This window comes from Penicillium alfredii (assembly GCF_028826965.1).
Source record: "Penicillium alfredii strain IBT 34128 chromosome Unknown utg000003l_segment0_segment0, whole genome shotgun sequence".
NCBI lineage: Eukaryota > Fungi > Ascomycota > Eurotiomycetes > Eurotiales > Aspergillaceae > Penicillium > Penicillium alfredii.
The window spans coordinates 122,125-150,070 of record NW_026622700.1 but is presented as its reverse complement, the minus strand read 5'-3'; the positions used below and the strand labels follow the sequence as shown (position 1 = coordinate 150,070).

Here is a 27,946-nt window from a genome sequence, read left to right as displayed (position 1 = left end):
TCAAGGGAGATTTCTTGCTACCGCGCGTGACCTACGAGTCATCAATCCAGTCTACAAGAAGGGCCTCACGTTGCTTTGGTGAACGAGGCAGCGCGAAACTCCAGCGATGTGGAAAAGCGGAATATCATTGTATGGTCCGTTCATTTTAACCTTCCCTTGGAGGGGTTCAAATCATAGTTTTAGGGGCTGTATAATCTATTCAGTTCTCCCTTTCGGTGCAGCGACCACAGCCTGCAGTTCTAATGCTCTGCTCATCTATCTCAACCGTGCTTGCCGCATCGGGATCACAGATTGACGAAAGGCCCACAAGCATCTGCCGGACGCATTTTGGATAGGTCCCGGGCCACTCCAAGAAAGGTCTATGGTATGACACCGACGCACTGCGTTAATAATCCGGTCCCCGCTTACTCTTCAGGCACTGCCTAACTGCCCGAGGCATGTTCCTGGATACTAGTGGACAGATTGGCTGTAATTATTGCTGAACTCACTAAGGCTTGCTCGATGACGCGTTCCGAATCCAGAAAGAGAGAGGTATGGAGATCTATGGCCATGGACTTTCCAGGCAACGCGGTTTATAATGCTTGCAATCTCCGAATGTTTACGTGGTCGTCTCTGCTTTGGTCGTTCAGCCTGAGTGGATTTCAGTTTGACGTTGTTTCGTTTCAGAAATGGCTTAAAATGCTACGACAAAAGAAGGTCGGGGGCGAAGACAGCTATTTAGCTAATCGATCATTATGACCTTATGCATAGTGACAAATTATTGCTAGCCCGGGGCGCTCCAAGAATTTATTACGAAGAAGGCGAAGAGAGAGTCTAGCGTTACAAAACAGTCCTCGAGGACTATCGGGGATGGAGTACTCAGCTGTTACGCTCGTGATTGGCTAGCCCGGTGGGCAAGTACATAAGCTCTGGTAGGAGGCATACTCGAGAGGCTTCCTGAGGCTGAGAGCAGTGAAGGGGCATATTTAGCTGAAGATAAAGAACCCAAAATACAGTTTAATCGAGGAGTGAACGCATACATCTATCAATAAATGCAATATATACAGCGAATTTCGAAATCAGTTTACCCCATATTATCTGTGTATTCTTTCCAGAACGCTAACTCGAAACACACTAATCTAACTTTGGTGGTAAATTTCTGCACAATCCCTGTTCACCTGTAATCGTATGGATTAATAGTAACAAATGAACCATTGTCATAATACGGTAAGGCCTTGTAGAATCCATTCGAATGACCCAAGCAGGGACGACCTGAGCGGTGTTATGAGATTGCCCAGCATTGCGTCCTTCTTATGCTTTTTTTTTGATACGTAGGGGAGTGCGGTAGTGGAATAATCGGCCATGTAACTCGATGAGATCAGTCCGGGAAATATGTGATGTGTGTTACTGCACGCTCATCGCCGTCCGTACCTGCCTGCGTACGACCGAGTCCTTCCGTGGCTACTGCCAAGATCTATAGCTCACGCTGAGTACCAGCTCATGTTGTACAACAACACCTAATTTAAGTCTACCCAATCTAGAAACGCCAAAATAGCTATTACTGTCACCGCCTCAATTAAATATCAAGCAACCTCTTCCTAATTATATGCCTTATTTTCTATCTTCCATTCCTCTCCTTCCGGAGACTATACCTTCAAAACTCGTCAACGCAATATCCACCATACATTACACAATGGTCCCTTTCACCGCCTTGCACCAACCTCTAATTGAACTCAGTCGGCTAACAAATCTGCCAGTACCATATTTCCGATGCTGGACCTTGCCATGTCCATGATACGATGCGGTTGAGAAAGCCACACCTTAGAGACAACCTCCCAATCCAGCTATGCCTTCTATGCAATCGGGCTTTCTACGTCGACCACAAGGGGAAGTCGGAGGGTGTCTGTGAGATCAATCATGAGTCTTCCTATTGTAACTATCCGGCGGCCCAGAAGTACCTGTATCAGACATGTAAATAATGGAAGAATGATTATGAGCAGATGATGGTTGATGAGAGGTCGGGGAGTGAAAGGGGGTGGTGGCGAGGAGAAGAGAAAGCGAATCCCTAGGGAGACAGCTCATATGTGGGTCTTTCGAAAATCCTTGAATTCGGCGGGATGCTCATGTTTCTGCTTCTGAGCAGGCATGGGAAAGTGTTTGAACTACAACTTTACCTCAACAAGTCCCATATTCAAGAAGTGTAGGAGAAGCAGCAGTGCTGAAAGTGACAACTGAGAACGTAGTGATTTTACTATTAGTTATCCTCCTGCAGGACGAGCTGATTCAGCTCCCGCTCAGTTTCTTTAACGTATTCAGCAAGCGAGTCGGGTGGGTAAGCGAGTCGGACACCCACATTGCGTGGTATAACTCGAGGTCTCGCCCAAGAATCCTAGGACCTCAAAAGTTGGACAAACAGAAGGAGGGGCACAGAGGTACCACCTGTATATCAGTTTCGTACATCATGACAGGTTGTACAACTGTGATATAAAATATAGTCTATACTTGGAAGCAAGGGACCTACGGCTAGGCCATATATAGTATAATATGGATTTCGAGTTGGGGTTCAGGAAACAATTCGTGGGAGAATATAGGGTAAACTGATTTCGAATATGGCTGTACTACTCCGTGAGAACATTGTCGGTTCCTCATAGGCGCCTCACCCAACCCGAACCATAGGTCGAAACCCATCTGTCCGATGTAGTGCAATGTAAGGGAGGGATAGGGGGGGGGGGTGCTTCTATCTTTGGCACTCTTGATGGTCTTACTGCCTAAATACCTCTTGGGCGGGGCCAGTTTGAATCTGAATAGCAGCGGTCTTTGCGATCATCCACTCAAATTGCGGACAAGCTAACAGAAGCTAAACCTCAACTTCGATCTCTGCAGCAGACAAAGAAGACCCAACTTCTGTATCTAGTGAGCTGTTTTCTGTCTAATTGTAGCTTAAAACAACACGATACCTATTCCAGGGCACTAGAACTTTACATCCTGATTATAATACTATATTACTTGGTATTCTATATGATTTATTCACGGTTATTAGCTGCCTGTTCACCGCCCTTGTTGCCTTGATGCATGTTTTAGCACTTTATATCCTCGTATTCGTTTTAGCTGATCCCTCTTTCTATTACCTATATATGATTATATCTTCCTGTGAACGATTCTCTACTAGTGAATCGCAAGCTGCTAACCCGCGCCTTGCTCGGTAAATTCACAAAACGTAATAGAAAGGATATATCATGATTATTGTTATACGTTTGATTTAACTTCATTAAAATTGTTTCTTCTGTTTTAAATCATTCTATTTTCTTTTTTTTTCTCTCTATCACTCTGTCCAAAGTTCATGTTTTACCTGGGGTGGTCTCTACTTTATACCGACTCCTACTTAGCTAGGTGGCATTTCGCTATAGGATCACCTATACCTTATTATATTGATTGATACCAGGGATAATATTCTTTCAAATGATAAAGTTCTTGAGGGTACGAGAGGCATCGATATATGCTGCGCTTCATACGGCCTATAGTCTAGTGTTGAACTATCTTACTCCTACCTATCCAACTGCATTTTCCATTCTTGTAAATTTCCTCAGGTGCTGCGTCCTACTACTGTTAGAAGAGGTAATGCCTGAAGTTTCCTTTACGCTCTTGCTGAACCCGTGGCATTTTATGCGGCTAGCTCCACAGCTCCCTCTCCCTTTACATTAACCAAACGTCTGCCTTCTCCCGAAAACTTGGGATGAAACTTCCCCCTGTCCAAATATCAACCTATCAGGCTATGCGAAAAGCCTCAAATTAGCACTCCCGCCCGAGCTGGTTGAATTCTGGCTCTAAGGTTTAGCATACTTTGAGATCGATATTCAAGACGGGTTTCGATGCAAAGAAAAGGGCATAAGACGCCAAAACTACCCAAATTAACAAGAGAAGTTCTCTGCTCGGTATGGAATGCTTTAAGTAATTCACTCTGGAGTTACCTGTCCTTTTTTGGGAGTGCCTCGGGGTAGATTCCCGGTGCCCATAGATGAGCCCCTGGGGTGATCTTGACAGTTGCTTTCTGTCTATTCCCATCTGCTTACTACGCCTTCTAATTTGTGGTTCTTGAGTTTCAATCGGGTGATCCCGTCTTGGGCTATCGCTCGAAATTTCGGGCCAAAACCACGAATTATGGAGGAAGGACCTGCAAAGGTCGTTTGCTGCGTGAAAGCCGCTGAACGAGCCTAAACGATTAAGGGACGACCAATCATAGTTGCGCAATAATCGGGTACTATTGTCATTATAGGCATTATCTCTGCGTATAGGTTCTAATTCGCTCGAAAGGCCTGTTTCTGGTAACTCTGGCGTGGAATTTCGCGTAGCCGCCCAGTCTTTGACTACGGTTGCCCCAGCCTCGGTGAAGATGGGACGAAGATGGCCGTCGTTATTGACTCTGTCATCACCCCCAATGGTAGAGCCGCTCGTGCGATCAGCACTTTCTACAGGTAGTGGTGTCGGAGAACTTCTGGTAGGTTCACTCGCCAAAGTTGGTGGCTCAGTCCTTTCACACGGTGGGGACCTTACTCTCGTTGCCCCCTCTACCGAAGAATCGGGCTCTAGGGGGGCGAAATGAATGGCCCCGTCAGAGCATCTCTTTCATTCTCTTGGGCTATCGGATGCGTAGTGGTTGGAGACTCGGGAGTCAAATCTGTGGGCGAGGTTGACCGATGGAATGCGCTCTTTTCACTAGAAAGACTGTAATCATGTTCCTGGCGTGAACCGGTACATGATGGCACCTGGTCCACATATGCCGACCTCAATGCCTCGCCTCCAGTACTCTCCACTGTATCAGCTCCTAATCCGAATAATTCCCCTGTCGAGAATTCGGGAGTTTCGGGGCTCGGAGTGGAACTTCGCATTCGATCTGGTTCCCCGTCCTGGCCCAATCGATGCCCTATACTCGTAGACTTGGGATTGGGAGTAATTGCCTTATGGGAAGAGACTTTCCCAATCTGGCGATAGTAAGAAGGATTATTGCGCGAACTATCATTCGATGGTTCCCTCTTTACGTTCGTACCGGCGTTATTTAAACTTGCTTCCACGGTACTTTCACATGAGCCGGCTGCTGTTCTGGATAGTAATGTTCCGTCTCCTGGAAGCATCGAATCTGGTGGTTCTGAAATCGACTGTTCCGTCGTGCATAACTGACCTCCTGGGGAGTCGAGTGGCTGCGGAGCTCGGATATAGCCACCGACGTTATTTGGCAACTTTCGCCGACGGGGGGATTCTTTGGTGCCTGTATCCTGTGAATTCGAGAGTCCGCGAGTTTGCGTATATCTTTTTATAAAAAAGTGGAGCTCTTCCATGTCACCGCGGTGAAGATTAACGAATTTATTCGCCTTGTCACGAAAGTCTATGTCATCACCTATAACACCTGGGTATCCAAGCGAATCTAGCGTTGCTGTAAGGCAGCCCCGATCGACAGTGGGATCGATCAAGAGCCTGCTCAGGCCTCTCATATCGTGACTGAGCTTATCATGATTGGAGGGGTTCGATTTTTGGCCATTTGACTTGCTTACGCCATCCGGCTTGTGCCTTTTTATCGGTCTAGTCATAGCTTTCCCAGAATTACCAACAGAATCCGTCAATGTTGAAGAATATGTTGCGTCCTTTTGGTTTATTTAAAATGTCTTCGAGGTTCGTGCAAAAATAGATTGAAAATGAAAGTGTGGGGGTGGGGGGCTTGGAATAGTGATCAGCGCTTAAAGATAGCGCCTCGTCCTAGTTTAGAGTAGGATAAAAATAGATCAAACATAAGTAAGCCAACCTTAAAACAGATCGAGTTAAAGGAAAGTGCGTTCAGTTCGGACGCGTTTTGTAATACCCGGGTAAAAAGAACGGTCGGGACTGGTTTCTTCTGTAGATAAAGTTGCAGAGACCCACCTAGGCAAATAGACGAGGATATTATTATCCACGCGTATGGTTGATGAAGATTCATTTAACTGCTTGTGACTTTCATAGAGCAGCGTATCTATAACATGGATAGCCTTTGGGATTACAAAGGCATAGGCTGAGGCTACCACACGGCAAGAAAGAATAGCTTGCCCTATTAGATTCAATCCAGCTTTTTGCCCGATTTCTTGTCCGAAGACTTCCTTTTTCTTCCTCAATGATCAAGAAACAATTGTGTTCGATCAATACTAGCACTATGATAATTGATAAAGAGCCCTCGATGTTCGAGAAGATATAAAACCCGAGCGTCAGGGTATCCTAAATACATAAGCAGTCGTGAAGATACAGCCCGTTCAAAGCCAACTATGGGTTCGTTAAGAATATATACGTCTTCTTCGCAGGGCCATAGACGACATAAGCAACACATCGGACGGGAAGCGTAGTAACGAGCGCAGACCCGGGGGGAAATGCAGAGCCTCGGTTCGACCACATGTACTTGGGACAAGGAACGTCGCATTCGCTGGAGCACAACCTTGTCCAGAACTAGATTTGGTTGGTAAGCCGGGTATCCAGCGCGGTGACCTTAGTAGCCTGTTCTTGAGAAATGTGTCAGGTTCTTCTTGACCAAAGCATGTATGACAGCCTCCAGCGGCGAACCCCGTCGAGTGAGACAGAAAACGGTTAAAAGGGAGCTAGCTGTCTTGCAAGTGCTCAAAAGGATATGCGTGCCAATTGATCCACTTACACCTATTAAAATCTGGGTCTTGTGAGAAGTGTGAGCAACAGCCTTTTCGTTACCTCACTGGACCTACCATGCTCTTTTTGTATTCTGCGGTTGTTCGTCGTGGGACATGATCCCTGAAGAATGAGCGGTCTTCTCATCTACATCCCCTAGGGTGCGGTCGACATCCTGTGAGGATGACACCAGGGGAGTGGGTGAAACAAAGTAAGCCCACGGCTATTGTTGGAGAATGTTCTGGACTATCGAATGGATACCGGGGTTGTTCCCGTGTAGGAGAGTCTTACAGCTTACTGTATGAATCTAGCCAATACGCGCCTCTCCCGAAATTCACGGAGAAAGCATCATAACTGCATATTCTAGCCAACTGAGAGCAAATAGTGCGATTACGGTACTGAGGTCGGGTGTGATAAGCAGCGCGATAATTATGCGGTTTCCATGTGGCTATCGCAATACCCGCTATGGTGGAATACTGTGGGCTTTTGAGATGGACAAAGGATCTTACTGGCCGGAACCCATCATCTATGAGTATAAAGGCTGCTTCGTCGATCATGTTATCCAGGTCGTGTCTAGTATAGTAGTTGTAGACCGCCGCATTGTGCGCCGAACTAAGGTAAGCGAGTATTGGGCATTCCACAGCATCAGCGACGCGAAGTCGAATAATATCATCGAGGACATAAAGCCGCCCGAATTTCCTGTCCATCTGGTCGGTCGTGCTAGACAGGCTGTGTATTCCACCATAGCTGGTTTTTGTTGTTGAACGACGAGGAGCGTGACTGACTCTTTTTTTATTTCATCATCGTCTTCTGGCGTGGGTTTTTTTTAACTTAAGGAGCTACGACCTTTCTCGATCTGTATGATATATAATACCGGGCTCTTATTTATGGGCTGTTTACCAAACCAGTCATTCTTACATCACATGTGACGCTTTGGCTAGTAATAAATACTATGTTATATATTGGTCCCGAAGTATAATTCTATTTTGCCAAGTTCAACGCCTCTATGTACCGACCGTTTCCTTGAATTTTGGGTCACCTGACGTCCTCTTGTCACTCATTCACGGATAAGGAAGCGGAAACCGTATTATTCTGCGCTGCAAAGTAGCATGGGTCTATTGTGGCACAATGCTGCATTTTGGTTCTAAAACGAATATCGCAGCTCCTGCGAATTGATCCGCACCTGTACGTCTAGCTTTTGATGTCTTCATCTCTAGGGCTCATTGTTTGGGCCGAATACGCAGGCGCTTTCGTATCAATACCATTAATGAGACTTGAAGAGGGCTTCAAGAGTGCAGCTCAAAGTGGAACAGGGAAGGTAGATATTTCTAGATTTGAAGAGTAACCCAGCCGTCAAAATCCCACATGCCTGATAGGGGAAGACAATGAGGGAGTTGATAGAAAATTTCTAGTAATTAGCTTCAACATCCCCTCCCCTCCGCCTGTTTTGTGTGTGGGGGGGGGGTTTCTCTCTTTCTTTCTTTTTATTTCCTTCAGCAGATGTAATTTGCCTAGCACAATAATTGTAGCGTCGTTGGATTGTTAATATACTTTGATCTCACCGTGGTGAACTGAATTGTAAGACCTGTGAGCTAGGGAATAGATAATGAACAAAACCTCACTTTCATACTACCCAGCTGAAGAAGCCCCCGAATTAGCCTAATAGAAAAGTGTTAACGAAGCTATCTAGTCCTTGGCTCGTAAAGATGCCCGGAGAGCCTCCTTGCTCACTCCTCGAATTCTTAGTTGGACTCATGATCTGACTGACCCAGGGCGGATAGTTATTTCTCAACCACGTGGCTATATAGTCTATATGTGTGGTCATTTCTGGAGGAGAAACCCTCTCCAATATTTTTATATTGTGAATTATTGCGTGTCGCTCAGCAAAATACTCAGGATGCGGGGTTTGATAATCCTGTAACGCGTTAATGCATAATCGTAGGTAACCAAACCACGGCTCGATATATAAAGATCTTGGATCACAGTCGATCCAATAAGGGTCTCTTAGATTGGGCAGGAAGGTCCTAGGCGGTAATATATTAGGCGGCCATTCAATATCGACCACGGAGAAGTAGCCCTGGTAGATTTGATAGTTCCGGAGAGCGCGAAAGCTCGCCATTCCTCTTGTTAACTTTAAGTTATAGCCAAGGATACTTAAAAGGCTAGCCTCGAGGCCTTCAAGCTTCTCAGGCAATATTGATAGTTTTTTTGCAAAATACGAGATTGAATGGATATAGTCATCGGCCACTAACCCCGCTTAGCTCATCACGTCGTACAGCCCCAGGGTTGTGTGTATCTAACCTTTTTGAGAGAGAAATAGTGCAGCCATTAAAAACCCCCGGAATGGTTCCATATCATTTTGCCGTTTCTTTCGAACCTCTATCATAAGGCACATTGCATAAAACAGAGGGATATGGCCGATGTCTGCACTTTTGATCACCCGGTATATTTCCTTTTTAATACCAACCCAATTACGCGCTCTGGTATGACCCCTAAACCAAATCACGAAGATTTCCTAGTAGGTCAGCTATGCCATTTCGCCGCCATTCAGATTTGATCCTACCTCGGCAGATAACCAAAGATCTAGGTCGCTAATCATTGCGTGCAAACTTTACTGAATTTGCTCTTAAGGCCTTCTAGCTTTTAATATGATAAGTCCTGGTAAATCTATTTTTGTTCAGTTGTGAAGGCTCAAGTTCGGTCCTCTAGTCCACCACACTGTGGGTGTCCTGCCCCACGGGTACATACAGTCTATTTTAAGTTTGATATAGCGTTGCTTTCCAATATCAGCCTGTCTATGTTCAGAAAGAAAGAGTAGCACCGCCTTCCTCCCTCCCTATCTTTGTGCCCGAGTGATGCCAGCTCGATACTATCGATGTCCCTTAATGCCGATGATATGTGGAGCTCGTCCCCAAGGGAATTTGTGTGCCATTTTTGGTACCTATCTAGTTACGTCAATCTGCTCAGAATTTTTACTCAAACGTAAAAACGGAACACTCCAATCCCCGTTTATTATAAGGGGAACTAGTAGCCTATATGTCTGCTTCAGCGCTGCTATCAATGCTAACAATGACCGCAAACAGCTTTCTGCCTTGGGTTCGGATCATTCATGAAGACGGCGAGAACCCTATGATTGAGCTGTATGGTGCATATGATAAAACGAATGGTCGCTGTCGACCGGCTATCGTGACTTTCATCGGGCATGAGTTCGATCAAGAAGCCGGCGTCCTTGGAATTGATTCATTCTTGCATTTCATTGACCAGCAGGCAGTTGCGTGTAACATTGTTCGACGGGGGATAAGCACAAGAAAAATTCGCAGCCACCGTGTCAAGAAAAGGGCAGAGCTCCCTTACGACCATCCCGAGCTCCTCCTACATAAAACATCCTACATACTTAGTGACCTTGTCTGTATCGTAGCCAAAACGCTAGACGAAGCAGCAGATACCCTTATTCAGTGTTTTTCGAATCTCTCTAGCTCTAGGAGCGCCAACCGACCACAGATTGTAATAGTAATAAAGCATATCCCCCACGCCTGTCCATCCTCTACACATCAAGACACAGCGAAGGAGGACCCTGGCATGGGAGGATGCCATACATATTTCATCAAAAAATGTTACGAAAAGGCCCATCGCGAAGGGCCCTATTGCTTAGATGGTCTCAATGCTCACTCATTTGAGAGAATTCACATATGGCCGGATTTCCTTTTGCCGGCCACCCTACCCGAGGTTTTTCTTCCTATCATACAATCTCACCTGAAGGGCATTCAGAAAAGACGCCGGAGAACTGGATGTTTTTGGACCTTGAGACAGTTTGTCTGTCTGGCGGAGGACTTGTGGACAGCAGCTGATGTCTTGGCGGTGGAAGGGCGAAGCTTTCCCAGAGTAATCCGGGAGCGATTGTGGCCTGGTCCAGGCATGAGGAACCACTCGACCCTCGTCAGTTGGCTCTGTCTATCGAATCAAGAGCGCCCCTTGATATCGTATATAGTTCCTATCCTAGCAAGACTATTTTCTCACGATGCCCGGATTCTACCACATAGTAGGTTGAAGATTTATGCATTTTATCATTCTATCTCGACCATCATCTCTTTCTAACCATTTAATTAGAATTCCCGCCAGAAGAGCTTTTCTATACTCTGTATTACCCTTTATGCCAAGAGGCATGGACACTAGCAGCCGCAAAGTCCCAGATTGTAGCAAATGCTGATCGTGACTTTGTTTATCGGGGCATCGTGCGTAAGATGGAGATGTGGTCGGAGGGGTCGGAAAAGGAGACCCAAAAATTGCTGAAGAATGTCACCGGGCAGTCCTTCTGTAGTGGATGCCTCTGGGATCTCCCCCTTTAATTTCGTTCCCCTGTGGACATAATATCTGTGAGCGGGATGCCTGGATGTATGGGGATCGTGCGTATCACTGGACCACAGTCGTTACCTTCCACACCTGTCCGGTTTGTAATATGTGCTTCACTTGCACAGGCTGGGTATGTCTATGTAGGGATCGAGGAACTTGCTATAAGCCCCCAGAGTCCCTCATGCAAACAGCCAGAACATCGCTTTCGGTGCGTCTTCGCCCACTTCAAGCAGGGTTCCGAGTTGCGACGTTTGATGGCGGCGGTGTGCTCGGGATCGTTTCGCTTGACTCGCTGAAGGCTACTCTTGCTGGGCTTCCTCTCGCTCTCCCGCCTTGCGAATACTTTGATCTGCTTGTTGGTACTAGCACCGGTAGGCCTGTTACATACTGCTCCCCTCTGTTCCTGTAATCATAATAACAGAGGGTTATAGGGTCGATTATCGCCGCAGCATTGGGGTTTCTAAGATGGTCCATAGCACGGTGCGAGAAATCCTTCAATGACACAGCAAAGGAAGTGTTTCCAACCTCAGATAGCATGTTTCGATCGATAGAACGCTTACTGCGACTGCTTTGGACCGGCGCTAAGTATCCGAGCGGGACCTTTCACCAAATCCTAAAGAACATCTTCCATAGAGAACCTGATCCCGGTTGCAAGGTAACCCGAGTAGCGATCACCGCGGCGGACTTTAGCGCCGGGCTTCGATTATTCCGTTTTCATAATGCTGTCCCATCCACGAAATCCCGATATCGCCCGATATGGAAGGCGTAAGTTGCGATCAGCACCCGCGTAATTCCCACCTTGTTGCTAACACCGATTAGAATTGCCACTAGTTGTGCCGCTCCTCTCTACTTCAACCCAGTTGGTCGCCTCCAGGATGGGGGTATGGCTGCAAACAACCCCTCCGCCGTTGCTCTCCAGGAGGTGACTCGTTTGTCTATGATTCCCTCCCGTATGCTAGACTTTGCGGCAAGCTTCGGGACGGGCCAGTTTTGCGGCTCGAGTCCGGGCGGGTTGCTCCGTGTGATGAGGCGCTTGTCGCCGGATTGGATACAAAGACTTGGCAAGGGTGTACTTGGCAATCTGGATCCTGCTGTCTTGTATCAGAGGTTTGAGGGGCAGTTGAGCCCGGAGGAGCTATCCAGACACCATCGCATTGACCCTGTCATCACCAGACCCCGGGTCGCTCTGGATGATACAAATGCTATTTCTGACTTACGCAGGCTGAGGACGGGTCATGATTTATATGGAGACTTGCGATTATCCATACTTGCCACGGCATTCTACGCGATAGTCTTAGCCTCGCCATCCTTTGATGCGGAGGCGGGGTGCTACAATGTACGAATTGCCGTGGTTTCAAGGTGGGAGGACGACGACAGCACTCGCTGGAGCCTATACGGATATCTCTGGTCGTCGAGCTTTCTTGTGCAGGGGGTTCAGCGGTACCGCTTTGCGACGTATTTTGAACTTAAGGTCATGGTTCCATGTCTTTCTACGCCTATTGATATTAGTCTGCAAGTTAAAGGAAGTCCCGCCCGCTCTATTAGCGGCTTGCCTCTCTCGGTTGAGCAGCTTTCCTATCTCCAAGGGATTAGCTACAGTAGGGACTGGCCCGTGAGGTGTAAGCGAAAGCGTGAGACGTTCGATACATTTAATCATCACAAGCGACGGTGCCTAGAAAAGGGCCAGGCAGATATTCTGTAGCGGATACGATAAGACTTCCCCTTTCTCATAGTCATGATAATTAAACCTCGCCTTACACGGCCTGGTTGATAACAATGGCCAGGTGACAACTGGCTAGTGAAGTCGCCATGAAATACAACGTGTAGCTCGCCGGGATTCATTTTTAGCGTCTATGATATAGGCACCAATGCCCTTCATACTGTGTATTTAGAAGCGGTATTTATGACATCTCAATTAGAAACAGGGATCGAAGTCTGGTTTGTTCCAATATTTACTACACCCCTTGGCGATGACCAATTCTGGATGGTGTTCAATAAATCACAACTAGACCATACGCCGCGCTTCGCGCGGCGCGGCGTGTAGGTAGTATACATCTTCTATTCTTCCATCTTTCCCCTACTAAATATAAATACATATCTCTACTACGAGCCGATGATCCTCGCTTCGCTTGGGTAAAACCTGGGTTTAGTATTTAAGGAATAGAGGTTAGGTTTAAATCCCTGATTATGTGAATTCCATGGTTTCCATCCTATACGAGGTTTGATTCTTTATGAAATATATAGATAGCAAAATTTATTTCCTTTTTTAAATTATCTCTATATATATATATATATATTCAGTACTGTAATTATTTAATGTTATAATTTTTCATACTATAATGTTTTATAATTTTTATATCCTTGATATTTTACATTCTTTTATAGCTCATTATATATTTTATAATTTGGAGAGCTTTCATATATTTCCTAAAAGAAATCCGTCCCAAAATATAGACTTAACTTTCCGAAGAGAGATTAAGAATACAAAGTGCTATATCTCTTAATATATATAAATACTAATTTCATACATCTTATATTATTATGTTAATAATAATATATATCAAACGTTACTCCATATTGATATCTATATAACTAAAAGGCTTACTGAATTTACTAATTCAATAGTGGAGTATTATTATAATATTATAAGTAAGAATCTTTATATCTTTATATCTTCCATCTTTCTTTTTTTTTCTGCATTTTTGCGTTTTTGTATTTTTTCATCTTTTTGTATTTAATTTAGATATTTTAATATATAATTTTCTATCTATGTCAAACAGTAAGCGAAAAGAGTGATTGGATAAGAGATAGCGCAATATGCATCCACCATACGAGAGAAAGAGAGACGCTAGGACGTATCAGAGGAGACAAACTAGCGAATAAGAAACAGGAAAAAGGAGGGCGGAGAGGTGAAAGCTAATAAACGTGCTTGAATCTGGCAGGATTTATACTGAAGCCCAAGTTACATTATCTCAAGAAGACTCAAGACAAGACAAGGTCTTAAGATATACGTCCTACCCTAGTCTAGGTGTGACCAGCTCTATTGATCGTTGGATTAAAGCTATGTCTATGTGAAGATGAGAAAAAGATATGGATTCGGATGCAATAGATGGAATTGTTCTATCCGTCCTTTTTCTTTTTCTTTTTTCTAGTAAGCGGAAGGGTTAAGTGCCGTAAGTACATCAAGGTCCTCGAACCGCTTAATTGAAAGCGCACTGTACGTTTTAATCAATGGACATGATCCATGGTCACCGCCACCACCTCAATATGCACCTAGTCCCTGTGGGTGATACTAGATAGTAGGTTTTCCCGCTACTATCACTGCCTTCGAGCCGCCTCACACTCGCCAGCGTGGGCGACCCGAGGGCATGGCTATCGTAATACTGCTAAGTCCAGCATAACTTCTCGCTGCTTTTTCGAAAAAGAAAAAAAATAAACAAAATAAACAAAATAAACAAAAACTTTAAAAAAAAATCCCGATAAAAAAAACCTGACTAAAATTGAATAAAGAAAAAAATTTTCTACTTTTCTCGCAGGCCCTAGTAGGCAAGGAAACCGAAAGAAAACTTAGAAACCAGGAAATACATAGAAAAACGAAAATCGGGCAGCCACGGTCACCCATATATAAGAGATGCCCGGACCGGCTCTAGTCTACGCCTACCAGAGCCCCGATAATTTTCACGCTGACCTACATATAACATATGATGATGGAGAGAATTGAACGCACCAAGACAGGAAAGAATACCACTTGCGATGAGAAGGCTCTTGAACCCTTCGCGCGACGCATTTGCGAATTAATTTCTCAACGGAACGAAGACGCTGCTACGCAGGCGGACATTCGAGAAAAGCCATGTCCCGACCTCCCTACAAACCAAACGGATGATTACAAAACCAAAGAACCGACACCAGCACCCGTTCGGACTACGGAAAGAAATCCATTTCCCGGGGATCCGCCCTCGGCCGAAGTCTCACCAGAGAAACTTACTTGGAGTATCCCATACCACACCGAAGTATCTCCAACTCCAACACTACCATACAAAGACACACCGGCGGGAGAAAGCAAGGAGCTATCAGCAGTAAACGATATCCAGCAAAGCTCGGGTACTGGCAAAAGAACGCGTGACAACAGTACCATGAGCCCCGAGGTCGAGATTCGGCCTGCCAAACAGCAGCGAATCAAGGAAGAACCGGTTACGGACAGCGAAGACACTCTCTCATCAGACGACACCGAGGAACTCTTTGATGTTCTCTGCTGAGGCAAAGGTGCTGACACAGAAGAGGGCAATCTGAAGGAGCGTACTGAACGGCAGGAGGGTCATGTATATATAAAAAAGCTAGGGCGAGCACACAGTGGACTGGAAGCCGAGGAGCCCAAAAACACAAACCAAAAACCATTTGAATAGTTCATCTAGGCGAGGCTTTAGAAAATTGTGGAAGACAGGGGGGTGGGGGAGCGGCACGGAATACCGCGATTAGATTGTTTAATGATGCAGTCTTTCACGCTTACTTCTTTTATTTTAAAGTACATACATACCTTACCATTTTTTCTCTTGTGAGCTACTGGTGATACTGATATATAGGTAAATATAAACACTACCCCTCCAATAGTCTAGTTACACTTAATATCTCCCCTGTAAAACTCGATGCTTTTAATTATAGATATTTCAACAAATTTGTATTGTGTAGTCTTTTTATAAAAGTTTTCTAATATTAAATAAATTGCAGAAAATTAAATAATACCTTTTCTCTATATTTTCTTTTTCAAAGAGCTATACGATCAAAGATAAAGTTTTGAAAATCTATTTTCCACAGTATGCAGGAACGCCAACAAAACGTTCGAAAATTTTCGCTTAATTTCGTATCTTTTATTTTATAGAACTACTATTTTAGAAAATATTTCATGTACTATATTAAACAGATCTATTGTTTTATATATATTCCTATATAAATTTAGAGAAATATTAGAACCTTAAAGTTAATCAGTCGGATTTTAAGAGGCTTTACCTAAAACCAAATTGTCTCTTGTATACTATATTTATATTATTAACAAAGAAAGACATATATGGTTTTAATCGTTATATATTATATTTAATGTTTTAGAAAGACGGAATCTATTCTAATGAAGATATTCGAGTTTGAAAATTTCTAACTTAGTCGAAATTTGGAGTGTAACCAGACTTTTGGCACCGTTGTATTAAACCCTCTCCCGAACTCAAGTAATCAACGCAAGGCAACTACATACAAAATAGGATACATCTTTAACTATTATCCTGTATAGTAATCTAGGCCAGAAAATTTGTAATAAGTGCCACTATTTCCTGCGGTACCAATGCGACTCTCGGAATACCCCGAACATATTTTGTCAATATCACGCCCATGCGCTGAAGATCATAGATGAGGTCCGCGGTAAAAAAATACAGAGGCATAGTCTCTCTGGGGTATTGATAGGGACATATCAACGTTTGGCCTATTGGCACATCGTTTTCTGGCATAATCAAATTATCATCATGATCTTTTTTTTTTAATTCTCACTTCAATGATGTTTATAAGATTTATTATTATGTCTGATCTAATATATCTATAATATACACTCTCTCTTTGAATAGTACAGGATAGCTATGGATATATCTTCAATAGGGGCTTATAAAATATAAATATAAGATCCGATGGTGGGAGATACGATAGCCACTCCTCCAGTCTTTTGGATTCATTTTCAGTTGCACGACGTGGTTTTCGAGGCCCTCTCGGTTGGTTAGTGGTTCGTCTAAGAGGAATACTAGGTTGGGATCTGGTTGGTATTTCCAATGTTGGAGAGGTTTCGACATATTCAGCCTGTGGAATGCACATCAAATGCGGAGAGCCACGGCGCGTCGCTCGTGTAGGAGCCCAGAGGGTCCTTCAAGGTCTCTGGGCAAAGCAGTCGACGGTAACTGCCGCTGCACATTCAAAGAACTGAAATATGTGCGCGCCCACCAGACTAGGAACTGCCACTGCATCCATGCAGCGAGGAGGGCTCTGAAGAGCGTGTTTCCTGTTGTCGAGCGAAGTTCCACGAGAAGTGCCGTCATGCCTTGCACATGACAATAGAATCGTTCGAAGTTACCCATGGAAGCTTCGATATAGCCAAAGAGGACCAGGGTGGTTAGGGCCAGTATGACGTTATTTTGGTAGTCGTCTTGAGCGAGTGAAGTGATTTTCTTAATTGCCGAAGAATAATATTGTTGACCCCTCGTTTGGTGGATCAGGCTTGGACTGAATGATCCCATGGTCGCCAAGGATGCCGAGGACTTTCTTTCGTGGTTGATCCGGTTGATATTACATGATGATAAAGCGAGGATGGCATCTTTTACCACAGGAAGTCCAAGTTGCTCAGAGGTGGAACGGAATATCGGATGTAGAGCTGGTAAGTGATCTTCCCAGTAAGTCGAGTAGAAGACATCTCGATCGGTATGCTGCAGCGAGCGAATTAAGTTGATATCTGGAAGTTTTGGACTCGAGTCGTGTCCGTTGAAGAGCTGTACCTCCGAGCAACTTGGTTCGGACAAGGATGGCCCCCTCCTACGGCTTGTCTTTGTTGGAAGAGCAGTCACCACTTGGAACTTCAAGGGCGGCTTGACACTCTCGCAGACTCTCCCTAGCCTAGCATAATTCCCACATATTGCCCTTTTCTCATTGCACTTGGTCCTCGATGTTAGTCTGGTTCTGGCGGTTCCCCGAATGCGCCATACCTTGGTGCGCCGTTCGCGACAGCTTTTGCCGCCATTGCGCGAGCGGAAAATGCCTGTTTTCTTGGGCCTAGGTGGAGCAGGTTTGTATATTTGATGCTATTAATCACCTGGTCCAGCGATTGTTTGGTGATTGAAAAGATTCCGGTCGTTTCTAGCCTTGGAGGCGTGGGAGGTGGAGGTGGATGACTTAGTGGAAGAGTGCACCGTGAACGCCTCGAGCCACAAACTTCAACTATGTTCTTTGACCAGCATACACAGCTTGGTGTTCGAACATTTTCTGTCCTTGCTCATGAAATGTAATAGACATATTACTGATTAATAAATAGTTGACTAAAAGGATACGATCCACCCAAGGTCTACAAATATACCTCAGGTCGACGACTACAAGAGAGAATAAGACACCAGAGATAAGAATTACAAGTAGATGAATTTTGAGCTCTAAGTGAGCTCGATCTGATCCCTGCACCCCGCCCCTCTCCCCAACAAACTCCCACACACCCGAAACACCCGAGCGAAAGGAACCACAATCAAGCCTTGTCAGTGCCCGAATCCTTCTCTAGGTCGGCACGCACCATCCTCTCGACGACCTCCATGCCGGCCTCCTCGTTCTTGGCACCGCCCGCGTCGTCACTCGCAACCGCCTGAACCAGAGCCAGCTTCGTCTGTCTGAGGGCATAAATCTGCTCCTCGATGGTGTCATAGGTGACGAAGCGGAAGATCTCAATGTTGCGGGTTTGACTGACGCGGTGGGCCCGGTTCTCGGCCTGGACATCCTCCTGGGGGTTGAAGGAGGAGTCGAAAATGACAACCTTATTAGCGCAGGCGAGATTGATGCTAGCGCCGCCGGCCTTGGTCGAGAGCAGGAAGACGGGGATATCCTCTCGCTCGTAGAAGGCGTCGAGGATGGACTGGCGGTCTTCGACGCTGGTGCGACCATCCAGACGCACGAAATCGATCTGCAGCGTCTCTAGCACGTTCTCGAGGATATCCATCACCATCGTGAACTGCGAGAAGATCAGCGTGAGGTCCTCGTTTGCGATAAATCGCGTGAGCAAGGCCCGCAGTTGGTCCACTTTGCCCGAGTCCATCCACTCCTCGTTCTTCAGCTTGAACTTGCCGAGCGATCCCGGGTTGTCAAGGCACATATAGTGGCATTCGAAGTCATTGTACGGCAGCAGCTCCTCGAAGATAATGTTAGGGTTCGACAGGGGCCACTTGTCTTCTTTCAGACAAGCGTTGGCCATCTTGCACAAGGTAGTGTCGTCGTAGTGTCGATGCGCGAGGAGTGGGTGAAACGCTGCTTGTCGGAGGTTCATAAGAATGTTGGATGACTTTGATCCGGTCTTCTTGCCGGCCGCACGGTCCTCCAGAAGCTGCCGCACTTGTTCCTTTTCGTGCTCATAGATACCTCGCTGCGATGGCTTCATCTCGCAGTATTGAACGTGGCAGTGCTTGGCCGAAATATCGATCACCCGGTGCTTCTTACGTCGCAGAACAAATGGCTTTAGCATGGACTTGCCACGCTCGATACGCTGCGCCGATAGCAGGGTCGTATGCGACTCATCCGTCGTCTTTGCTTTGTTCGCGAACACGGCATTCAACTCTTCCTTATGCTAATGGAACACGCCGGGCAAAATAAACCCAAGAAGAGAAGCCAGCTCTTGCAGGTTGTTCTGTAGTGGCGTTCCGGTAAGGAGAAGCCGGAAACGTGCCTTGTTGCGGATGAGCTTTTCGTACAGCTGTGACTGATGGTTCTTGAGTATGTGGCCCTCGTCGTAGACACACACGCAAAAGTTCATGTCTCTTAGAAACTTCGCGTCGGTCTTGGCCTTGGCAATCGTGTAAGTAGTAATCACGACGTTAATGCTGTCGCGGTTATCTTTAATCTGCTCGTGGATTTCGGCGCGCTCGTTCAGACCAGCGTAGTATGGCATGACTGAAAGCTTCGGGCAGAATTTCTGGAATTCGCGAAGCCAGTTCTCGATGGTTGATCAAGGCGCCACCAGATGAGGACCCTTCACTCCGATTTCAAACAGATGTGCAAGGAATGCGATGACTTGGCAAGTCTTGCCGAGACCCATGTCGTCCGCCAGGATGCAACGCAGTTCCTTCTCGAACAGGAGTGCCAACCAGTTGATTCCTACAATTTGATAGTCTTTCATCTCCAGATCATCTGCCATGATGGATGGCTGTGAGATGAGACGAGATTTGCGCGCCGCCGGGACCAGCTGATCATTGTCGTCGGAGTCCACAGAGAATCGGTTCGAAGAAGGCGTGGCGATCCCAGAATCGTGCGACTTAGTGGGATCGATCGATGTGAGTTCCAGCTCGCCCTCACGCTTCCCGAAGAGGTCGATGCCCCATTTCTTCATTTCCATGCCGACAGGCCGGCCAAGCGCCTCGCATTCCGCCACCAGAGTGTCAATGGCCAGGTATCCAATCCACATGTCGATGCATTTGTCAACAATTTTATCTCCGATAGGCTTGGGAGGCTTGCGTCCCTTGCCCTTGCCCTTGGGCTTGGCATCGTCCTTGACTGGTGCACTGATGGTGCGCACATCATCCATTGTTGAATAGGGTCGTTGCGAGATGATCACGTTGGCGGTTTCCTCGGGGATCGCAGCAATATCAGCGAGATCGCGAGCATGGCAAGTGTTGAAAAAATATGAGAACCTTGCGATCCAAGTCGCTAGCGCCAGAACCCCCCACTTGGACATCTGGATCATCCGAATAACTCATGACCGCTTCAGGAGATTCCGAGCGCGGGGGCGACAGCTGCGTGAGCTAACGTATAGGAGCCGAGAGAGACCACTACAATTTGGTCACGCGTTTCACATGATTATTTTCTCACATCGAAGAGATTATATTGCTTCTAGAAATATAGAATTTTAGAAATAAACAAAAATCAAAATCAAAAAAGTAGATTCATAATCTAATATATATATTTCTTTTCTCAATAAAGGCTTTAATTGCTTGAAATAGAAGTTAAGAATATCATGTGATAAGTATTGTGGTTGAAAAACTGTCATGTGATTAGAAAAGAAATAAGTAATTAATTACACAAGTCAAAAAGGGTACCTAATTACTGTCCCTATCAATACCCAGGCCCTGTCAACAATGGAATATCGAGGGCACTCCTTTTCACCCCTTCATGTAGGCGTAAGTCGTCTCCTGTTAAAGCTAAGCGTCCTGTACTTCTTTTCAAGGTAAGAAGGGATATAGGAGATATACCCGATGAATAGAGGCGATCCTAGTCGGCGTGCTGACTAGCAATTATATCGGGACGTGGGGCTATCTTCTCACTTATTGTTATAATTCCCACCCAACTGCCCTCCGGAAAAAAGCCCAGTCGACTCCCGAGTAGAGTAGGTTGGATTCCGATCGCTCTCGATGGGCGGTTCTTTTTTTTTGTTCTGTCTACTTTGTGTTTTGGTTTTTTTGCGCTTCAAAAAGCGCCATGCTAAGTTTCGTATAACACAGCATGCAAAGCAACACATTTAGTTTTAGTTTGTTTTTTTCTACTCGTTAAGCCGAGTGTCACCGTTTGAGTCGAGCTTATTGATAAGAAACGAATGATATATGTAAAAAGTCAGACTAGGACTCCCCATCATCCAGCGCTATTCTCGGCGATGACTACTATTTTTGAATGGCACTAAACCCAACCCCCCCCCCCCCCCCCCCCCTTTTTTTTTACTCAATACCTGCAAGGCAAATAATAGATTTTTTATTGCACAGATGATTCTTTTCCAAGTTGTTATATTGCTCATTTCTGTCAACTAGAAACCTATTTCATCCGGATCATCTACAATGTTTCCTTTCATCCCCTTTTGCTTCGTTTATTCCTATCTCTTTCTTACATGCATCTCCCTCCTCTTACTCCAATACAGTACCGTCCTTTCCACTGTTTGATACTGGTTTCTCTAAACCGATCATTCCTTTACGTTCTCGTTATTTCTTGAAATCGTCATGGCCCATGCACGCGTTGAACTTGAGCATAGTAATAGAGCTGCAGTGTTTCTGTATGCTTTTTCAAGGAAAATGACCTACGTATCACTTCTCCTCCTTGTAGGTCGTATCTAGCTAACTTTTACTAAAAAAGAAGTAGATATAAAACAGTGAGATTGTAGAGACCCAGCAGGGAAGCATGTATATACCTCTGCTACGGATAGTGGGTAGATATCTCATGCCTTATGCTATAGTAAGGGTTGAAAGATAATATTATTAATTTACAACGCTAGAATAGAAATCCTCGTGGACGCGAAGCCTTTTCATCTGCTCGGCCAGGAATTTTCGATCCTAGTTTGGCCATACTGTACAGTCTCAAGTCTACATACACAATTTTATCCATAGCCCTTTGAACCTCTCTGTATGTACCTTATTAGTGTATAGGGTCCATATATTTGAAACTCCTTAAAACTGCCCAAACGTATCTTTTCTTACTATCCCCTTAGCTGATAAGCATGAAAATCCTCTTCACGGAATTTGGTGACTCTGCGGAACCTCAATGGACATCAACCTCATTGTGTCTTACGAACCTACTAAACTATCATGTTATACGAAGAGAGCGGTTGAACTGTATAGCCCCACATATCAAGAGGATGGACACAGATTTAGGCTGCTCATCCCTTTGGCTTTACAGTGATTGCATATGAAAGCAGCAGGTGCCACACTGACTCGGAATGGGGAATAATACAGCATACTTCCTTAGCACAAAGCTTTCGTCGCTTTCGACCCACAGAGGTCTAGCTATTCGCGGAAGATAGGGCTCGTAGAGTAAATATACACTAAAGGCAACATCAATGGCTACAAAGCATCCACTAGAGCTGCGCGCTGCGGGCCTTCAGCGAACTGTGTTTCAATCAAAAGATATCTGGCTATTACAGGCCCGCCTAGCTCCAGCAGTACACCCTGGGCCGGCTAACAGTCCAACCCTTTTGCTACTGTCCTTGATTCAGCGTAGGGGGCACCTACGCTCTGCGTCAGCGTGAAAATGTGGTCAGCGCCGCAGCGCAGCCGACTGTAGCTGAGCAAATAGGTGGTGGTCCCTGGTTGCTAGACGGAGGCTGGGTAACATTGATAAAGTGCTCTGTCCACGACCTCCTCACGAGCTCGGCCTAACTGCCGTTATCAAGGCCCGCTCGCCGCTCCGTCCCGTTACTCGCTCGCTTTACCCTGCGCGTCGCTGACACTAGAGAGGTATCGGTATTGGAGCCATGGCCAGCAAAGGAAGGCCGCGCCGCTGGGGCTTCTTGAGAGAAGACCGGTGAGGAGAGTTCTGGGCTCTTGGCCTTCGAACAGTGTTGAGATGCGGGCTTAGTGTCGTGGTCGACAAACCGTTAAATGGCCCACGACGGCACGTTCAGGGCCACAAAGATGGAGGGACAGGAGTTGTTTTTCGGGCCTTTGGGGCGACTGTTGACGGGACATATCGTAGACATGATAGATTGCGGTCGAGAGTAACGTTGAGTGGAGGTATGGACTGCTTTGAGGGTAGTTGGGAGAAGAAAGAAGGTGGGGTGAACAGAGGAAGGAAACGGGGGCGGAGAGCGGGCAGAAAAAAGGACTATAGATCGCATCTTACCAAGCTCGTTAAATAATAACGTTGATAAAGGTGAGGCAGCAAGGGTAAGTAAGGACGGGACTATACCCTACGCGTGGCCTTGGACCTTTTAGTGCAGAGGCCCAGTGCGGAGGTACCAGGCTTCATATTTCCCCGCCCCGCATGCCCCGATATTGAGCAGGGAAAGAAATGGCCTCCCTGATATAAATTTATCTTGTGTTTTAGTGAATTATCTACGGTCTAGATATGCTATTCGACTCTTATTCCGCCTGGGGATGTGAACTGTGCCGGACTTCCCCTAATGCACTCGACCCGGACTCAAATACGCAGCGTTCCCAAACCATCCTTTGGCGCTCCTGGTGGATCCTCTATATTGTATCATAAGGCGGCCTTCAAATTGTCTCTTTTATATCTATAGGTCACCCTAGTCGAAAAACAAGTCATCGTTAACCAAGCGATTGCTCGAATGTATTTAAGACCAAAAGTTTTCTTACTGATTGTATTGAGGAAAGAATTTTAGGCTCTACTGTATGAAGTGACCTCAATTTAGGGTTACATAGTGAGATGCTAAGCAACTCTTTCGAACCATCTAAGTATTATGTTTCTCAAACAACAGCGTTCTCACGTCGATACAGACCCAGATCTTTGATCTCTAAATCCACCACTCATCTCCAAGCAGTGGTATACTAGGCGGAGGACATAGAGAAAGAAACCGCCATTTGCTCACGGAATCCAAGTCACCAATACTGAGCTGGTCTGTACGAAACACCCCCGGGTAAACCAAACGTTTGGCTTTATGAAACACTCTCTGGGTAAGTGATGGCTGACATACCCGAAAGTACTCTACCAACCAATCCTTTAAGAGATCACGGGGTTGAGATGAATTCCTTGCCCAGCGGAGAATCGATTGATGAGAAAGCGCGTATGACGGACTGGTCTGGACTAGCAGATGTAGGAAAATTCGAGCTTGAGGATATGCAGCCATGGCAAGAAGGAAGGGCTTGTGTGGGATCTGAGGCTCATAGGAAAAATGAGTTGGTGGGGAGTTGTAGGCCTGCTGAAGATCCAAAAGGTACCGAAACAGTCTCTCTCTTCTCTCGTTGATAGCTCTGGTGATTCCGTTCAGGCATGCCTCGCCAGAGAACGTAGGACCGCGTTTCCGTTGCAGGGACGCCCACTCGCCGCTATCACCCGATAAGAACCTTTTTCCAATAGCGCGGCGAAGCAAGATCACAATTTCAATAGACTCCTCCGTCCAGGGGCCCTCGAGTAGGGCATCTGGGATGGATAGAACCCTCACAGTGCGGATTATGTGCGACGCCCCTTGGTGGGTGGATTGATATGATGCTTTGATTATAAAGCTATCTTGCACCGCAAAGTACTTTGCAAAAGGGTCATATATCATGCATAAGTCGGTATTATCCAGAAATGCGGCGCGTAACCCGTTCCCGACTTGGGCATGGCTCGTGTTGAAGTGTAGACAGGCGGGTTGGAATAGGAACTGCCGGCTAAGGGCGTTGAGTGTCAACCCTGGGAAGGTCTCCAGAATTTTCCTGAACCGGGATACCGTGAACCATCGGCAAGTCACAACCTTGGATTGTAGTCTGGCCTGCTCTTTAGGTGGTAACGGTCTATAGAATGTAGGTCTGAAAATAGCGGTAAAGAAATCAAGATCCATATAATCCATCATGTTTGGTGTTGTATCTCTAAGGATTGACTCTCGGTGAAAATGCCGGTTTCGAATACATTGCTGGGGATCGTTCCAGTAGGCCTGGATCACAAAGATTCGGTATATAATTTCCCTGGACACTGCCGCGGCCACTCTGGCAGAGCAGCGAGGGAAGTTCACTTCGAGTGCTTCCAGGTGGATTCTCTCGAGGATTTCATTTGGTAGACATTCCAGAGTACCTGGCGCCATTGGTGCAACTGAAATGTATAGGACTTAGCTCTCTATGCTGTCGGTAATTCAAGGACCCTCCTTGTAAACGTCGTAGAGGTCTACAGTCGCAGATTTATATTCTATCCGTACCAAAAAGCTGCAATGACTAATATTACTCAAGCCATTGAAATTACCGGAGTTAAAATTAAATTAAAATCAGTAAAGACATTGAATATTTTGATAGAGATCCACAATGACCACCCAGATTTTTAGGTGCATCTTTATAATATATTCCTTGTACCTGAGGGCGCTGCCTCACCTCCCGCACATCTCGTCTCACCCCTGCTATAGGTTTTGCCCCAAAAGATATCTATCAAAATCATTCCACGACGTACTGTGCCCATCGCTATTGGATAAAGATATGAGTTTTTCGTTACTAACGCTGTTAGAGGATCTCCGGCATTGACCCCAGCGCAGGACTCACATATCATCCATTCGCATAGTAACTGCTTTAAATTCTGCCATCACAGTATCCAGTTTATTAGCTAGATTGGCGATATCTTCGGATTTTTGTGGTGCATTTTTTTCGCGTATCATGCTCTCAAGGGCTACTAGGCGTTTCTCAAGGCCTTCAATCCGGGAGATCTCCGATATCCTACTCGGAGCAGCTCTAGTGCCTTCCGGCTGATTATGACGCTGCTGACCGGGCTGTTCAACCTTGGCCTTTTTGTATAGCAATGCGGGTATGATATCCTCGGCACGCTTTCGTTTGGCTGGTAGTTGCTGTGGTGGTTGAGTTGGCTTGTAGTATGAAGAACGGGTTAAAGACGGAGGAAGCCTGGGCAGGGCTGTAGTGCGACTGAGGGTGGAAGTACTTGAAAAGTTTGGGCGGGGCAGTGATCCGGGATTCATCGTAGACCATGCAAAAAGGGCTTTGCAATCCCCCTTTGGCTCTATATATATCCCCTTTAATACTCTGTCACTACTGATCTCCTCGCTGGGGTTGTATGCTTAAAATAGAAACACAGACTTGAAGTTCGTATTATTAGGGCTGCATTTAAGCACATTATGCAATGGCATGGATTTATACCAGACGCGCCATTTTCGGCAACCCCCTCTCACGCCGGGACTACCTTTGTTCCCACCTATCCGCCCGGATCAAAAGCTCTTCCTGAGGTAATAAAATGGAAAATGGCCCGGTCTATTTATGGTTTCTGGCTCGTTCATTTGAGTATCTATTTTCTTTACTTCCTGGGCTCTCTTCATCCCAACCTACGATGACTAGAGACTTTGGTCCCTTCTGTTTTACTTTCGCCTCGTTCCTGGCCGTAGCAGACGCGTGACTCCTGCTGGCGGTTTCTAAGCTGCAATTGTTCCTTACAGTAGCCCTATGGAGCAAGTGAGTTCTTTTTCATATAAACCGGAGGTTATGCAGTAGAAAAAAGAATTTTATATGATAACATCGATTGTTTGAGACCTCTTCATCGTGAAATAAGATTGGAATAGACATTGGAGGCACTGTTTCAACCCAAGCCAGCAAATAGCTTATTACAACGTTGATTCCCGAGAAAAAAGTGCCAATAAAACCATGATACATGCGTGAGTGAATACTCTCTAAAAAACCTCTTATCCGACTTTGACCACCCTGCCCAAGCACCCCCAAATCCGGAGAGACGAATGAATCTATTTATAAGATCAACGGGACCCTCTTCCTCATGTTCTTTTTTTCCCCTCTGGGCGGCACTTGAAGGGAGGTTCGATGAAGTATACCTAGCTACCTAGGTAGTTGGTACGTCAAGTATTGTATCTATTTTAGGGCCGCTTTAGATTGACGTGACGAAATTTTGCCTAGTATAGCCTGTTTTGGGGTACAAGCTATAAAATATCTTCGCGGTGTTGATATTAAGTAGCTAAATAAAACAAAAAAAGGGCTAAGTGAAAAGACCTCAAATTATCTACATGTACTCAAATCTAATACCTCCGAAAATCGGCACTTTTGGCTAGTAGGGTAATATCGTGTAATCCCGGACATGTATTTATATAGACATACGTTACATACAACATGCCTGTCATGAGACATGTATGCTGTATTACGTATGCCGACCCACACGCCTCCACTATATCTTACGTATGTAAACACAGTATGTTCTATTACAATACCATAAATACCATCAGTAGATCTATAAAGCAACTCTTGATCCTGTAAAGGCACTATATACCTTTTATTAATCGCTCACAACAAAGCGAGGCTCTGCAGGTTGTCGAGAATAGATAGAAGGACTAGGATCTAACCTTGGAGCATGGCATGGTGACACCTGTCTAATTGGAGGCAGCTTAGGCTTATCCCTTTTTTTCCCTTTGCCTTAAGCCAAATACACAAGCCAATGAAAAGTATGCCCCCGGTCGCCGCCGCTCCGGAAACAATCCCAATGCTTCGCCCGCTCATTGACTGAGACTCTGCTGAGCCATCGGCGGCAACGCTCGAATTTGATGGGGTCGCTGGTGCGCTTCGTGTTCCACTTGTCGATTGACCGATGGTATCAGATGCTTCGAACGAGACTGGTTTGGATCTGTGGGGTGGGTTGATACTGCCTTGCACGACGTCCGGGTCACCCATGGTTTTCATTCCCGGTATATTTTCACTGTTTAACCATAATGAGTGTGAAACAAAATCGAGAAAGGAAGGCAGGAAAGGAAAAGTGTGGGAACTGAGGCCATTTACCTGCTCGATCCGTCTATACCCGTCTTCTGACCCGTGGTAATTTTGTATATCGCTGCATCGTGGGCCGATGTATT

The 27,946-nt window shown here is 45.8% G+C and overlaps 5 protein-coding genes across 5 annotated transcripts; 2 read left to right on the top strand and 3 right to left on the bottom strand.

Moving 5' to 3' along the window:
- Positions 1–11,164: 11,164 nt before the first annotated feature.
- Positions 11,165–12,685, top strand: NUU61_001616 (uncharacterized protein; the record flags this gene model as incomplete). Its single annotated transcript, XM_056652198.1, has 3 exons — positions 11,165–11,354; positions 11,415–11,748; positions 11,803–12,685. 3 exons carry the CDS (start codon positions 11,165–11,167, stop codon positions 12,683–12,685), a joined length of 1,407 nt encoding a protein of 468 aa, XP_056515127.1.
- A 1,999-nt stretch (positions 12,686–14,684) lies between these two features.
- Positions 14,685–15,239, top strand: NUU61_001615 (uncharacterized protein; the record flags this gene model as incomplete). Its single annotated transcript, XM_056652197.1, has 1 exon — positions 14,685–15,239. One exon carries the CDS (start codon positions 14,685–14,687, stop codon positions 15,237–15,239), a length of 555 nt encoding a protein of 184 aa, XP_056515126.1.
- Positions 15,240–16,829: 1,590 nt separating this feature from the next.
- Positions 16,830–17,746, bottom strand: NUU61_001614 (uncharacterized protein; the record flags this gene model as incomplete). The annotated part of the gene is made up of 2 exons (XM_056652196.1): positions 16,830–17,622; positions 17,712–17,746. The coding sequence occupies 2 exons, from the start codon at positions 17,744–17,746 to the stop codon at positions 16,830–16,832; spliced, it is 828 nt and encodes a 275-aa protein (XP_056515125.1).
- A 492-nt stretch (positions 17,747–18,238) lies between these two features.
- NUU61_001613 (DEAD/DEAH box helicase) lies at positions 18,239–20,437 on the bottom strand (the record flags this gene model as incomplete). The annotated part of the gene is made up of 3 exons (XM_056652195.1): positions 18,239–19,324; positions 19,499–19,669; positions 19,733–20,437. The coding sequence occupies 3 exons, from the start codon at positions 20,435–20,437 to the stop codon at positions 18,239–18,241; spliced, it is 1,962 nt and encodes a 653-aa protein (XP_056515124.1).
- A 3,486-nt stretch (positions 20,438–23,923) lies between these two features.
- On the bottom strand, positions 23,924–25,189 carry NUU61_001612 (uncharacterized protein; the record flags this gene model as incomplete). The annotated part of the gene is made up of 1 exon (XM_056652194.1): positions 23,924–25,189. The coding sequence occupies one exon, from the start codon at positions 25,187–25,189 to the stop codon at positions 23,924–23,926; it is 1,266 nt and encodes a 421-aa protein (XP_056515123.1).
- Positions 25,190–27,946: the final 2,757 nt, after the last annotated feature.